The 16,219-nt window shown below is 32.0% G+C and overlaps 1 protein-coding gene and 2 pseudogenes across 1 annotated transcript; 2 read left to right on the top strand and 1 right to left on the bottom strand.

The window, feature by feature from the left end:
• Window positions 1-1,060: 1,060 nt before the first annotated feature.
• LOC114743028 (uncharacterized) lies at window positions 1,061-3,261 on the top strand. The gene is made up of 2 exons (XM_028931247.1): window positions 1,061-1,844; window positions 3,225-3,261. The coding sequence occupies exons 1-2, from the start codon at window positions 1,078-1,080 to the stop codon at window positions 3,259-3,261; spliced, it is 804 nt and encodes a 267-aa protein (XP_028787080.1). The 5' UTR covers window positions 1,061-1,077.
• A 1,098-nt stretch (window positions 3,262-4,359) lies between these two features.
• LOC114743034 (rust resistance kinase Lr10-like) lies at window positions 4,360-5,480 on the top strand (annotated as a pseudogene).
• Window positions 5,481-11,121: 5,641 nt separating this feature from the next.
• LOC114743027 (rust resistance kinase Lr10-like) lies at window positions 11,122-15,654 on the bottom strand (annotated as a pseudogene).
• Between the last annotated feature and the right edge of the window lie 565 nt (window positions 15,655-16,219).

The following is a 16,219-nucleotide window of genomic DNA, read 5'->3' as shown; positions in this document are numbered from 1 at the left end:
GAAAGGATAAATGGATGAATTGTAGAGACGTTGTAGAAAGAATCTGGGAGGACAATCTCCACTTTCATATATTTCTAAGATGCGGGACTCATAGTCTATCGATGAGACGTAGAAGCTTGCTCCTTTGAGAGCTGGTACTGTCGGGAACTCAACCATCGTCACGGTTTCATTTGTAACTTGCACGAGATGAAAGGGAACACTTTCATGAGCATCCCCCAGATTCATCAGCGAGACCAATACCTGCACCATCAACAACCAAGAAAATCTGTGATAAGAAAACATTGCAGTCAAAGTTTTTTGTATCTCTGCCCAATCTAAAAGTTGGACTCAGAGTTCTCTCTACACAAGTATGAAGTAATTTCATTCAAAATGATAGCCGTGTTCTCTGCTACTTTATAGGAACAAATTTGGACTGATTTAGACATCAATTTTTCTTAATTTTTTAGCCAACGAAAATATTAGTTGGTTACTCGCAAGGATTTGACTCATATTTAGTTCAAATCCTGTGGTGGGCTATCCGTAAATACTTTTGTGTGTTCCTTGAAGTCAGAGACGTGCCTCGTGGGCCCTCAAAACTTTAATCACCCAGTCAAACAGATGTTGCAAATCAATTTGGCAAAAAGGGCAGGAAAAAAAAAAGGGGAAAACCATATCATAGGTACCTCTACTTTTTCTTAATTTTTAATTTGGTACCTATGTGTTTTTTTCTCTTAATTAAACATTTAATTTTATTTTTTTTAGCAATATTAGCTATTATAACTTTGTTCTATTGGTATTTTTAGTCTTTATATAAGGATTAATGATGTTAATTGAGCAAAATTAAAGGTTTAGTTAAGAACAAAAAACACATAGGTACCAAATTAAAAATTAAAAAAAAAAATACAGGTACCTCCAATATAGTTTTCCTAAAAACAAAAAAAAAAGAAGGTCTTGGCGTAGAGAAAAGAAAGCTTACTCGCATAGTATTATAAATACATAAATACTATGGAATTGAGTTGAGAAGAAAAGTCATGGAGTGAACGGCGAGGCTCAGAGTTCAGAAATCAGAAGACAAGCGGCTACATGTCATTGTGAGAGATGGCCAGAGAGAAAGGCTCGTGGTGTTGGTATTTAGTGTGGTTCACTCTGCTTCGAACGGATGCAGTTCTCAGTAATCAATTTCAGAACAAATCCTGTAGTCCATCTCGGTGCGGCATTATCACAAATATCTCATATCCATTTCGACTACGAGATGACCCACCCTCCTGCGGCGACCTCAAATTCGAGTTAGCCTGCGAAAACAACGTCACTCTCCTTCATCTGTACAATGGAGCATACAGAGTGCTGGGAATCAACTACGAAAACTTCACAATCCGACTCGTAGATCCTGGCATTCAGGAGGGCGATTGCTCCTCCCTTCCTCGTTATTTCCTATCCCAATCCAATTTCAGCTCCTTCGACGACTTTGCCTGTATCGATCACCCTGAATCAGAAACTATATTCAAACACATGGTGTACATGAAGTGCAGCGATCCAGTTAGGGATGACGCGGCGTACGTGGATACGTCTCCCTGCGTGAGTTGGGAGTCCAGAGAAAAAGGAGAAGGCCATGTGTATGCTGTTGCTGGAGACTTACTGGGTAAGGACTGGAAATCAGGGTGTCGAGTGAAACTTGTGGCCGCCATTAGCTCAGATTGGGACTCATTATTGCTACGCGGAGGAGCCAAGTCCTATTCCGATATCCACAGCGTGCTTTCCTATGGATTTGAAGTTTCTTGGGTGAACTGGTTTCACCACGGTTGTGAGGCTATTTCTTGTTTCGATTACGATAGTTGCAGTTTCCACCGTGATGCTCAAACTTTCCAATGTCGTCAAGCTGATTGCTATGGTCACAGGGCCATATATAACGCCGGTTGTCGTAAGTCACTTTTCCCTTATCATCATACATTCAAGCTTCTCACACATTTACAGAATATCTACACGCGCACATACTCCAGTTTGAAAAGTTTGGCTTGAAATATAAGAGCTCAACAAAGTAATTCATGATAGTTTTTTACTTTTATTCTTTGTTACAAAGAGAACAGGGGAAGGGGAAGGGGAAGGGGAAGGGGAAGGGGATTTTCCAATCATGAGGACAAAATATATAATTTTATTAATTTAAAATATATTTAATGACTTAATTAATATTTTTTTTATTTGCGAAAAGCCTAACTAATGTTTTATTACTTTCGATCCTTAATACAAGAGCTTATTTAACTTTTATTTTGATTCTAAATATAAGATTTCAATTCACTTTACCTCTCATATTTATTTATTTTTTTCGGAGATAGTCTTTGTAATAATAATAGTTCTAACCAATACACTTGATTAGTAAGGATATTTTTTTAAAAATCTATTTATTATAAATAATACTTAACTAGTTTTTTTTAATCTACTCAAATTAGTCAATTAACTCTTATCTTAAAAACCGGAAGTAATATATTATAAACCTAATAAACTGTATATATATAGAGAGGATATTATTTTTTTTTTAAAGAAAAAGTTTATATAAGAAGTTTATTATTTTTTCATCTATTTTCTTTCTTCATTTAAAGAGAGTGAAAGGTTCTATTTGATTTTGTGTCATCCCTTTATTTTTTTAAAACTAAATAGAAATTACTTCCTCCCTTGGTCAGTTTGTGTTAATATTGCTAATATTATATGTTTATGTTATGTTTTTTCCCCCGGAGTTCGCTTATTAAAGTTATTTATTTATCTTTTAATCTTCTTCGGTTTTTGTGACGTAGCACCATTGTCAAGGTTGCGCATATTTGCAGAAGGTATAGTTTACTATTAATGTTTAGTTTAGTTCGGGTACGCTTCAAATATAACCTCCTTTTAAATTAAGAAAAATGATATAAAAAAATACCCGTTTAATTTTAAAATGATAAAAAAGTAAATTTGACCTGTAAAAATCTTTATAGAAATAGTCAGCATTATCTATGTATCATTTTGAAATTTAACAGGTATTTTATAGTATTTTTCCTTTAAATCTTTCATTAAGGCTACTTTTGCTAAAAGAATCATCCATTAAGGCTGCCTTTACAAATTTGTTTCAATAAAAGAGGGAAAAAGATGACATTGAGAGATTAAAATGAATTATTCATATGTTAAAATTAAAAAAACTCAACTATTTTTGCTGAACAACATAAGATCATGCTCTCCATAAAAATAAAAACAAAAACGTTGGATTAGCTCAGATTGACTTTTTGGATATGGTGTTTGAAAATGGACCAACTTTGATATTTGTTTAAAATGACAAATAAATTTATGGGTGTGAGGTGTTATTTAAAATATAAACAATAGTTTTGTTCTTTCTGCAAAAAAAAAAAAAAGTAGTTTTGTAAATTTAAAAAGAAAATAGTCTATAATAATTATAAAAAAAAACAGATAAGTTGGGCTGGAAAGAAAAAACAAAACGAAAAAGGTAAGTTGGAGTATTCTACGAAACAAAATCTTCTCACCTACAACAACGTTCGTTTTTTTGTTGCTATTTACTTTTATAGCCACCCTTGACATTGTTGACTTATTCTGTTAAATTTTCTTGCAGATTACCTCTATGGAATTTATAAAGGTAAGATTCTATCTAATTTGTTTTTTTTTTTTTTGCCAAACTATCTAATTTGTTTTGATTTATAATCTTTTAATTTATTCCATATTTGCCTATAACTTTGTTTCAAAGTTTTAAAAACGAATAATTAATATATTAAATTAAACTAATAATGAATTAACTAAAACAATATAGCTAGTCATTTTTTTTGGGGTTACATCATGAGGATTAAACGATATTTTCCATCCTATTCCCACCTTTCTCACTACTTGAGTTAGTCCTTACTTTATTTGATGATAAGCCCTTACTTTATTTGCAAAATATTTATGTGTCTGGTAATTAGCTATATATATGCTCATCACCATCATGGTTACCCCTCTTTTTATATATCTATTTAAAACAGAGTGAAGGAAAATGAAAAGGTGCTCTATTTTTAAGCAACACAGTTACGTAATTTATGATTATTGTAAAATATTCTTGACCTCTAGAAGAAATATTCATAATGTAGTCTATAATGAAAAAATGAAATATTTGATCCAGGTGTAGTCATCTTTATTTGAATAACCAAACATCTAATATTTATGAAACTACATATTTGCAGGATTTCGGCAAATAGTGAACTGGACTACTTACCCTCGCTATATGAACTGGACTACTGACCCTCGCTATATTGACAATCATGTTGATCTAACAAATGTTGCAATCACATTAGGAATAGCTACTGGAAGAGTTGTTTTGCCAATCATCACAACGAGATTTTTATTTGGCATCATATTCCTATTTCCGCTATTGCTTTATAAATGTCATAGGAGACATTTATCAATATATGAAGACATCGAAGATTTTATACGACTTCATAACCTCATTCCAATAAGGTACTCTTACAAGGATTTGAAGACAATGACCCAAGGTTTCAAGAAAAAGTTAGGTGAAGGTGGCTTTGGCACTGTTTACAAAGGGAAGCTAAGGAGTGGACCCGAAGTTGCTATCAAAATATTGGGCAAATCCAAAGCGGATGGCCAAGAATTTATCAATGAAGTGGCAACAATTGGGAGGATTCACCATTTTAATGTGGTACACCTTGTTGGGTTTTGTCTAGAAGGAACAAAGCGTGCTCTTATCTATGAATTTATGTGTAAAGGGTCTTTGGACAAATATATTTTTTCCAAAGAAGAAAGCATCTCCTTGGGTTATCACAAAATATATGAGATATCTTTAGGGGTGGCTTGTGGGATTGCTTATCTTCATCATGGTTGTGACATGCAAATATTGCATTTTGATATCAAACCTCATAACATTCTTCTTGATGATAGCTTCACTCCAAATATTTCGGATTTTGGGCTGGCAAGATTATATGCTGTTGATGATAGTGTTGTCACTTTGACTGCAGCGAGAGGTACAATAGGATACATGGCTCCTGAATTGTTCTACAAGAATATTGGAGGAGTGTCTTATAAGGCAGATGTTTATAGTTTTGGAATGCTTTTAATGGAAATGGCCGGGAGAAGAAGAAACTTGAACCCACATGCAGAATGTTCAAGCCAACTTTACTTTCCCTTGTGAATTTATGATCCGCTGGATGATGATAAAGACATAGCAATGGAGGATCTGACAAAAGAAGAAAAGGATTTAGCAAAGAAAATGATCATAATAGCACTCTGGTGTATACAGCTAAAACCTATTGATCGTCCTTCAATGAGCAAAGTGATAGAAATGTTAGAAGCAAATGATGTGGAAAGTCTTGAAATGCCCCCAAAACCTTCCCTGTACCCAAATGAGACAGTTTTAGCGGATCACATGTCCGACACTGACCAAACAATATCCACTACTTCTGGACATTCTCATAACAATCTAGGTGAGGGCACAAGTAATAGAAATTAATATGCAATTGAAAAGAGGGGGTCATAGCTGGTACCTATTCAAAGTTTGGACTTATCTTATTTGTATTTGATGGAACTATTTAGTTATTGTGATTTGGGTTTTGCCTTAGTAATTCAGCATCTTGCTTTCATTATTAGTAATGATGTGCGATATGCGCAACGCAGAGACTACTATTCTCTTTCAAGCTCATAATGTGCAATGTAATATATATCTGTGAAGCAATAATCATCGATCAAAATCTTCAATTGAAATAGATATTTCTGTCTAACTACTTATTTGCATTGCCTTTGTATTTGACGTTGCTAACATACACAAGCACACACATTATGAGGTTTAACATTTTTGTGTGCAATTTTTCTAATGAATTGTCGTTAGAAACTTCAGAAATAATTGGCTCTCTTTTCGAGGGTTAAAACTTCCGAAATAATGATCATATAGTTTTAATATTTGGTTTTTCAAATTAATTATACTAATACATATGGATGAAACCAACACTACAAAAGAAAACAGTTTATTACTGACAAAAAAATTATTGAAAATTCTGCCACTAATTAAATGCCGTCACTAAATCTCATCAATAGTCACATTTTCTTTTTCATAATACAAGAACCAATTCCTTGTCGAAAAGGAAACCAAAAGGGAAAATGACAGATAAAGAAGGTGGAATTCATGAAATTCCAGTTTGGGAAGCTAAGGAAATCTAAGGACAGAGAGTGAAGTCCTTCCCAAATTGAAATTTTGAAATTCAGTGAAATGACAAAAATGCCCTTTGTCTTTTTTTTTTTTAAAAAAACCCAGCCCCTCACCGGCCGCCGGCAGCCAGCAGCCGCCGCCGGCCACCGGTGTGGTGGCTGTCGGTGGAGTTTTTTTTGTAACAGTGTTTTTTTTTTTGTGGGAAAATATTGCAAGAAATGGTGGGTGTGGGATTTGATCCCACAACCTCTTGGTCATTTGGGCCAACAAAACGATAGATAACCATTGGGCCATCAAAGACTTGTTAACTTTATAATGCAAACAAAAATATAAGTTAACTCTTTTACTGTGACTTCAGCCCGTTACACAACAATTTACCTGAGGATGACAAGTCTTAACTGAGAAATAACAAGTCTAAATTTGATATTAACAAAGCAACTTTTCCTGATACATAACAAAAAATAGCATGTACATTAATTAAAAATGGAAATAATTTATTTGAAAATGACTCGTCTTTATTGGAAAATGACACGTTTAAACATGAGATTAACAATATGCCTTTTCCTGATACATAACAAGAAGAAGCATGTACATTAATTAAAAATGACAATAACTTATTTGAAAATGACACATCTTTACTAGAAAATAACAAGTCTAAACTTGAGATTAATAATGTGTCTTCTCTTGATACATAATCTAAACATGAGAATACATAATCTAAATTTGAGATTAACAATGTGTTTTCACTGGAAAATGAATCAGGAGAAGACAACTAATACTGCTATTATTGTTACTTTTTATTGGACAACTAACCCATTTTTTAATTAAAAAAAAAGAGGGGGTTCCAACAAAAAGACGTGTCATTTTCCAGTGAAGACACATTGTTAATATCAAATTTAGATTATGTATTCTCATGTTTAGATTATGTATCAAGAGAAGACATATTATTAATCTCAAGTTTAGACTTGTTATTTTCCAGTAAAGATGTGTCATTTTCAAATAAGTTATTGTCATTTTTAATTAATGTACATGCTACTTCTTGTTATGTATCAGGAAAAGGCATATTGTTAATCTCACGTTTAAACGTGTCATTTTCCAATAAAGACGAGTCATTTTCAAATAAATTATTTTCATTTTTAATTAATGTACATGCTATTTCTTGTTATGTATAAGGAAAAGTTGTTTTGTTAATATCAAATTTAGATTTGTTATTTCTCAGTTAAGACTTGTTATCCTCAGGTAAATTGTTGTCACGGGCTGAAGTCATAGTAAAAGAGTCAACTTATATTTTTGTTTGCATTATAAAGTTAACAAGTCTTTGATGGCTCAATGGTTATCTACCGTTTTGTTGACCCAAATGACCAAGAGGTTGTGGGATCAAATCCCACCCCCACCATTTCTTGCAATATTCTCCCACACAAAAAAAAAACACTGTTACAAAAAAAACTCCACCGGCAGCCACCACACCGATGGCCGGCGCTGGCGGCTGGTGAGGGGCTGAGTTTTTTTTAAAAAAAAAAAAGACAAAGGGCATTTTTGTCATTTCACTGAATTTCAAAATTCCAATTTGGAAAGGACTTCCCTCTCTGTCCTTAGATTTTCTTAGCTTCCCAAACTGGAATTTCATGAATTCCACCTTCTTTATCTGTCATTTTCCCAAACCAAAAACCAATTCCTCTTTTTCAGTTTTTGTCATTCACTTTGTGACCCATTTAGAAACTGAATGCCCAAAAATGTGCCCCATAATGGACCAACCCATAAAAATTTATCCATGGCCTCTCCGTTGCCTTCGCAATGATTCTTGCCTCATACTTTGCCAAAACCAAAGCGTTTTTTGTGAAGTTTTCAGCAGCTCCGGTTGTAATTTTTTTTTGTTTTAGAAAAAAAACTTGTAGGAATTTTGAAGCCACACTACCACTAGAATACTATCTCATGTGCTTAGTATAAGATCTAGTTAAAAATTCAATTCACTCTTAAATATAAAATCTCAATTTACTTTATCTCACACATTTATTATTTTTCCTAAAATAATCCTTATATTGATTGCACATGTTACAAGTTTCATTAAAAACTAGTGCCAATACACATGATTAATAAAGACATTTTAGAGAATAGAACAACTATTTATTACAAATAACTAACTTAACTATTTTTTAATATTCATAAATTAATTATATATCTAACTCTTATGTTAAAGATGACAAGTAATACTATTATAGAATTTCAACCTTTGGCCGGCAAAAAACCGGAAAAAAAAAGGTCGTCCGCAGCAGCAAAGGGGAGAGGTAGGGAGAGCATTTTCATCATGCCACATTTTATTTTAAGATACAAAACTACCTATCAAATGATAAAATTGCACATGAGAGAATTATATGATGTGAGGCATATTTTGAAAAATGTGAATAGGTATTTTTGCATATTAAATTTTTATTTTTATTTTTGGCAAAAACCCATTAAGATTTTCGACGGTTATTTCTAAAATTTTGGGATCCTTGTTTGTGTTTAATTTCATTTCATGATCTCTATTTGTCATTTTCTCTGCAGCTGCGTAGAGATGAAAAGGTCTTAAAAAGTTATCGTACTATTTCATATCTTTGACCTAAGAGTTAATTAACTAATTTAAGTAGAATAAAAAAAACTAGTTAAGTTAGTTATTTGTAATAAATAAGTGTTATTTTCTCAAAAATATTTTTACTAATAATATGTATTAGCAAAAACTAACATTTGATAAAACCTTAATATATGCAAATATTATAAAGACTATCTTAAAAAAATAGATAAATATAAAAGACAAAATAAATTAGAATGTTATATTTAAAAGTAAATTGAATATTAAACATACTTTTATATTAAAGACAGGAGGTGTTAGTTTGCAAAAATTCATCAACGTGAACAACACGGTGAGGTAAACAAGTGTCTCTAATTTTCCACATGATGCTAATTGATTGAAAATTAAACCCAATTAAATGAGGCGATTACAATTCAGTTATCAAACATGTTCGATGAGAAAGTCATAAAAATTGATAAAGAGATTTTGGGGGGGGGGGATTGACTGCTTATTTATTTTTTATTTTTTTTGGCATCAGAATTTTTTTTTTAACCAGAATTTTGGCATCAGAATTGACTGCTCATGCTGCTCATTCTAATTATGTCAGATTTTGCAGCAGTTCTGAGTCCTGACCATATTTTATTGTGAAATGATGAAAATATTTATGGATGAATTTGCATATTAACCACTAATCAGTTAATTGCTCTAGTGACAAAATATGAGCTAAAGTAGTGAATCTCCTCACCTGGCAGCAATGAAAACACACACACACACACACAAATCATTGACATAACGACTAGTACGAAGTAACTTCACCATAAAACATTTCAAATATAAAATTTATCTAGGACTAATTAATATGGAGAAAAGAAAATAAAAAAGAGGTAAAATAAACGTTTCAAATCAATAATAAGCTTGAGAGTGTTCAATTTGTTCCGTCTCGACCATTCTAATTAATTCGGCATAGGACAAAAAAAATTCGGGATGGGACCACTATAGTAACCAGGATGGAACGGGATATACGACGGGCTTGTCCTATCCCGTCCTAGAGTTTTTTTTAAAAAAAATTACGTATTAATAATTTTTATCGGATTGTTCCATTCTTTTTTGAAGAATAATTATTTTTATAGTGGTTTTCAGCTATTAAATTATAATATTATCTCGATCAAATCTCATTTCTTAATAAAATAATTCATAAAATTATTACATAGTGTTTTTTTATGGTAATTCTCTTTTTATAATATTGTTTTTACAACTTTTTTACATTGTATAATTGAGCTTTGTATATAATATATTTTTTTAGTGTTTTATCTTCGGAAGTCTAATAAAAAATAAAAATTACAATATAAAAAAAATCTAAACCTAAATTACATTGGTTTATAAAGAAAAAAATTTGAAACAAGGACAAGATACAGGACCAAAAACCCATCCCATCCTATAAGTAGGCATAAATAAGCCTTTTGAGTTGCGTGTATAATTTGGGAAGAAGACTCGTCTACAAAAATAGACCTCCACAGTTGGATATAAATGAAGGGAATAATATTAGAGAGAATTTAGAAGTTATAAAAACGGGTATTGTTTTCCAAGTCAATGGATAACTGGTCTCCCAAAAGAGTTCTCGTTCAGTAACATGTCCTCAACACTACTACCTTCTGTTTTTAATATAAGAGTTAGTTAACTAGTTAGATTAACAAAGTTTGTTAAGTTAGTTATTTGTAATAATTAGGTGGTGTTTTTTTCTAAAATACCGTTACTAATCATATATTAGTTAAAACTACCATTTGATTGAACATTTAATATGTTTAACTACTACAAAAATTACTTTAGAAAAAATAAATAAATATGAGAGACAAAATGGATTAGAGTTTTATATTTAAGGTTAAATTAAAAGTCAAACTAGTTCTTATATTAATCATCAAAGGTAATACTACCTCCGGTCCTTAATATAAGACCTTGTTTGACTTTTATTTTGGTTCTAAATATAAGATCTCAATCCATTTTGTCTCTCATATTTATGTATTTTTTTTTCAAGATAGTCCTTCTAATAATGGTAGTTCTAGCTACTATATTTGATTAGTAAGGATATTTTAGGAAAGATAACACATATGTATTACAAATAACTAATTTAACTTGTTTCTTTAATCTCCTCAAATTAGTTAACTAGCTCTTATAATTAGAACTAGAGGTAGTATAATACAACCTAGACCGTCCAATGAAAGTAGGGAGGTGATCATGTTTTGGCAGTGCTTGTGTTATGGCTATGCCCTTCTTTTATTGAAGATGGTAAAAAGGTAAAATGGGGAAAAAGTCATCGTATAGAAACTGATGATGAGAACACGTTAGCATATGTGCTTTTAATTAATGGCGTCTCTATTCAGATCGCCCATGCTCATTCCCTCATAGGATCATAGCTCTTTCAAGGAGTCCCTTCCTAATTCAAGATTTCATCGTTCTGCTTCTTGCTTCTTCCCCATTGTATTCCATTTCTGATCCATATCTGTTGTCGCTTTTCCTTTCCATCGTCTCCTTCCTCATCAGACACAGTCGATTCACGCCGGATGACAGATCCATCTTCAACAGCCTGGCAACATTCGTGAAAGAATACGGACGAAAAAATCCAGGGGGGAGTTAACGGATGGCTGGGGGCTGTTTAACACGGGTGAGATTGCTCGAATTTTAAAATTTCAGAGGTCAAATTCCACCGTAAATTATTTTATGATGCTATATATACTTTAAAATTTTTTTCTAAGTGCTATATGCATCTTAACCCTTTTATTAATATCCCCAACATTAATATAATAATTTGGTCTTAAATATAAAATTTTAATTTACTTTGTCTCTTATATTTATTAATTTTTTCTCAATATAGTCCTTATAGTAGTTGTAGTCAATACACATTATTAGTAAGGGTATTTTAGAAAAGATAACACCTATTTATTATAGATAACAAACTTATCTAATTGCTTTAATAATTAATATACTTAAATTAGTCAACTCACTCTTATATTAAAGACAGGAGATAGTATTAAACAAAAAGCACCAATTTGCACATGTAATGGAAATAGATAATAATTGATTTCATCTATGGATAAACATGAAAATAATATTATAAGCCTCCCAAAATACTCTCAATAAAAATAAAAATTACATGTATTCATACACATCCAAGTATTTATTCGAATTCATGAATCACTTCGAACTCTAAATTCAAGTGTCTCGTAGGAATTATGGTACTCGTATTAGTTGAAGTGGCAAAGTCAAATGGAGTAGGAGGAGGCACCTTTAATTTATCAACCTCTCCGTCCAACATTTGAATAATGGTCTTCATGGAAGGACGATTTATTGGATGCCATTGAATGCACCAAAGTCCCACAATTGCTAATTTTCTTGCAATCTTAATGTCATCTTCATCTTCTATGTGGATACTTATATCACTTCCTTCCATCAAACTATGGATCCATTCTGGGTATAACACTTGTAAGGTTTCTGGATTAGTGTCAACATTTTTCCTCCCACCAATCATTTCCAGTAGTAGCATTCCATATCTGTAAATATCTCCTTTATATGACACATTTTCAAAGTTTCGAGAGAAGATTTCTGCAACACCTCACATAATTATATCAATATACGCAATAAAATATTTAATTTAAAAGTCCATACATATTTTTAATATTGTAAACAAGTCAAAATTTTAAAACATTTCTAACATAACTTAACATAAACTATTAAAGTCTTATAATCATGGCAAATAAAAATATAACAAAGCATGTGCTTGAGGAGCACAAAAGCTTTCACGGCTTACTCCATTGGTGTCTTCCCTTGATTCCTACTAGATCTTTCGCCTGAAAATTGTTAATATAGGGGGTGAGATCAAACGTCTCAGTAATTACTGAAATTCTAACCTATACAAGCAAATCATATATGATAAACCAAAAATCTGTTTATATGTGTGTATATAAATATATTAAAAATCACGGATTTGACACATTCAATTCAATTTCATTTTTTTCCCCAACAATATACTAATATCATTTAATATATCCAAAAATAATGCAATATGCTGCCTCCCTTATAGCACCGTCCACCCTTATACCGCTGACTAGGGCCATAGGCTAACACATAGTCTGATAGGAACTAATCCATTTTACTGAATTATTCCAAGCTCACCGATACTAGAGATATATCCAGCCAAAGATATAGAGCTCAAGCTTAGACTATGGCTCCCCTCCTTTGTGAATAGGGAGGTGTCACATGTCCCACAGCTCCAAAGAATTCCCGGCCAAAGGAAAACATGAAAGAAGGGGCCCTGACAAGTGCCATCCACTGTGCACCGAGTGATGGCATACCACGTGGTAATTTTATATCCATGCAATCTCCTTCTATCCTCAGTCCAACAATGCATGTCAGATGCCAATAATATTACATCATAAATACGTCTGCAAATATATTAAAAATAAGATAGCAATAAAACTTATATACCATTTAATAGCAACTCATGACAATTCCATAGCCATCAATATATTTAAATATTAATCATAATTAATAGCAATAAATCTTAACAAAATCAAATAACATACCAAAACATTTATTTGAAAAATCACAATATTATATTTCAATATATACAAATATAAATTCATAATACAATCATACATAATTCACATGTACAAAAAAGAATTTTCAGAGTTACCTGGTACTCTAGCTTACAAGTATTCACAAAGAGTACTCCAAAATTTTCAAGAATCTACAAAATTGCACATTAATTTTTATTAATATAAACTCAGAACTACTTCAAAATTACTCTAAAATTCTAACACTACCCTCTAAACCAAAATTACATAAATATATTAACTCTCCCAAATCTAGGCATTTATAATAGATATTATTTTGAAAAATATAATTTACATATAAGGCTATTTAAATTTAACAACTTAAGTAAATATATTTTTATTACCCAAAATCTAAATATTTTATATTAAAATTCTGAATTATTTATTATAGTCTCCTTTAAAATTTTTCCTCAAACCAAACAACTTCTTTTTAAATTATAAACAAACTGTAATTTTATCTAATTTTACAAAGTTCTCAATTTATAATTTTTCAAGCTTCCAAAAATTATTTCAAAAATATATCTTTAAATTATTCAATATTTAAACCGATTAAAACCTCAATAATATATTAAATAACTCAAATAAATTATTTAACTCAAATTTAATCGGTAAAAACATTCTATATCTTTAAATAACAAAATTTTTTCAACTAAAATCTTAATTTAAAATTCTCAAAATAATCATTAAACAAAAATAAACCGATTAAAATTCCTTAATAACGTATCTTTAAATTTATACGATCATACATTGTCAAAACTCCATATTTACTCTATACCCAAACAGTACAATTTTCTCTAAACATTATAATGATAATAATAATAATATAAAGCTATAAATATATAGGAAATATTCATAAAGAAAATTTGATAAAGAGAAGTATATTTGTATACCTAAATGATCTCCAAAACTTGTCCCGACTTTCAGATCACGTATTGCAGCTCAACTTCTCACTCTCTTCTTCTCTTCTCTTATCTCTCTCTCTCTTGTCTTTCACTCTCTCTCTATCTCTTTTCTTCTGGCTTGAAAATACAACTGGTGAGGGCGTTTAACACCCCCCTCATTTATATCCCTCCATCTCTCCCTCCTAATTTTTCCACTTCCATCTGCTTCTTCCTCCCTTTTCCTTCTTCATTTCATACCCTTCCATTGTTTTTCAACCTTACCCTATGTTTTTCTTTGTTCTTCATTAAATCTTCTTCCAAAATTCTTTCCTCATTAATGCAACCACTCCCCCTCCCCTATCTTTTCCACCGAATTCGGTGGAAAAGATGACTTTTATTTTTATTTTTTTAAAATAGTAATATATTATTATATATATTTAATTACAATTTTTTTTATAGAAAAAAAATAGTATGTTACAATTTCAGGTGCAATGTAGCCTAAAGTTCCTCTAGTTGTTGTTATTGATACTGTACTTTGATTTTTAGAACACAATTTAACTAGGCTAAAATCAGAAAGTTTTGGAGTAAAATTGTGATTTGACAACACATTACGAGGATTGATGTCAAAGGGAAGATTTCAGCAATCACAGCCATGATGAAGATATTCAATCCCTTCAGCTATGGAAAGGGCTAACTGTTGCAACTTCAACCATCCGAGGAAATTTTCTTTGTTGTCTGGCGAAGATATGAACTTCTGAAGGGAACCATTTGGAAAGAAGTCATAAACAAGAGCACGATGAAAACCATCAGTACAAATGCCTAGCAAACGAACAATATTGATGTGATGAATTTTGCCCATAGTCCCTACTTCATTGATGAACTCTTGTCCATCGCTATTTGAATTATTGAGTACTTTTACAGCCACTTGGATTTACGTAGATAACTTACCTTTAAACACTTCTCCATGAGCTCCTTCACCTAATTTATGCTTGAAATGATTTGTGATTCGTTTCAGGTCAGCATAAGAAAATCTAGTAGGCTTATGTATCTTGCAATCCTCCAAAAACTTTTCCAATCTCACTTGATCATCTCCTTTCTCTTTGAAATAGAGATAAATGTAAAAGCACGCAATGAACACCAATGCCAGTAGAATTGAACCTGGAGTTGCGGAAGCACGTAAATTTGAACACCAAATTTCAGTCAAATGAACATATACCAAAAGCCAAGTTGGGAGGTGGGGGGAAGGGCAAAAGAGGAAAAACAAAGTCAATCATTGTCACAAGCACCAGGGAAAACAATTCCAAGAATCTTCCTGGTTTTGCACTTTTCAACATCAGAAGTTGGTTGTGGAAATTTGATTTGCAAGAACATTGCGGAAATTGGAGAAACTACTTGAAACATCTTGGTGCAGAAAGCTATGTCCCACTCCAGGATACTATCTTTGGAGGAAACAACATAAATTGGGCAGACAACCATATCTTGTGCAGATGAATTGGAAAAGTGTTCATGTCTAAGGTATCTCGACCGAAGTGAAGAACAATTGAAGAAAGTAACATTTTCTTTAGTCATATCATAAAACTCTAAAGGATAAATGGATGAATTGTAGAGACGATGTTGTAGAAAGAGTCTGGGAAGACAATCCTCTGGATCCTCTGTGTGTAAGATGTGGGATTTATAGTCTGTCGTAGACACGGAGGCTTACTTCTTCAAGAGCAGGGATAGACGGGAACTCAACCATCCTGCCATGGTCATAGAGATGGAATGGAACAGTCTTATCATTAGGCACATGCTGGTTCAGACCATTCCCTTGTTTCACAAGGAACATTGATAGCTGGAATATCACCAACAACAAAAATCTGTGATCGAAAAGCATGGTAAGCAAATATTTTCTTTTTTGAGTTGTACATGAAACTTGCACTGGGATACCAATGTATGTTAGGTGACACAACACATATTTCATTTAGAATTAAAGCAAGGAGAAGAAGGAATTGACTTGGAAGTCCACTGTGGGTTAAAATTGTTGTCGTGGTCTATGCTGCTA

This window comes from Neltuma alba, unplaced genomic scaffold (genome assembly GCF_004799145.2).
Source record: "Neltuma alba isolate B1F8T4 unplaced genomic scaffold, ASM479914v2 tig00003917_pilon, whole genome shotgun sequence".
Classification (NCBI taxonomy): Eukaryota; Viridiplantae; Streptophyta; class Magnoliopsida; order Fabales; family Fabaceae; genus Neltuma; species Neltuma alba.
This window is presented reverse-complemented; position numbering and strand designations above follow the sequence as displayed.

Coding starts and splice junctions, on each gene's coding strand:
- LOC114743028 (XM_028931247.1), top strand. CDS start 1,078: ATGGCCAGAGAGAAAGGCTCGTGGTGTTGGTATTTAGTGTGGTTCACT. Junction 1,845..3,224: donor CGTGATGCTCAAACTTTCCA/ATGTCGTCAAGC, acceptor GCTCAGATTGAC/TTTTTGGATATGGTGTTTGA.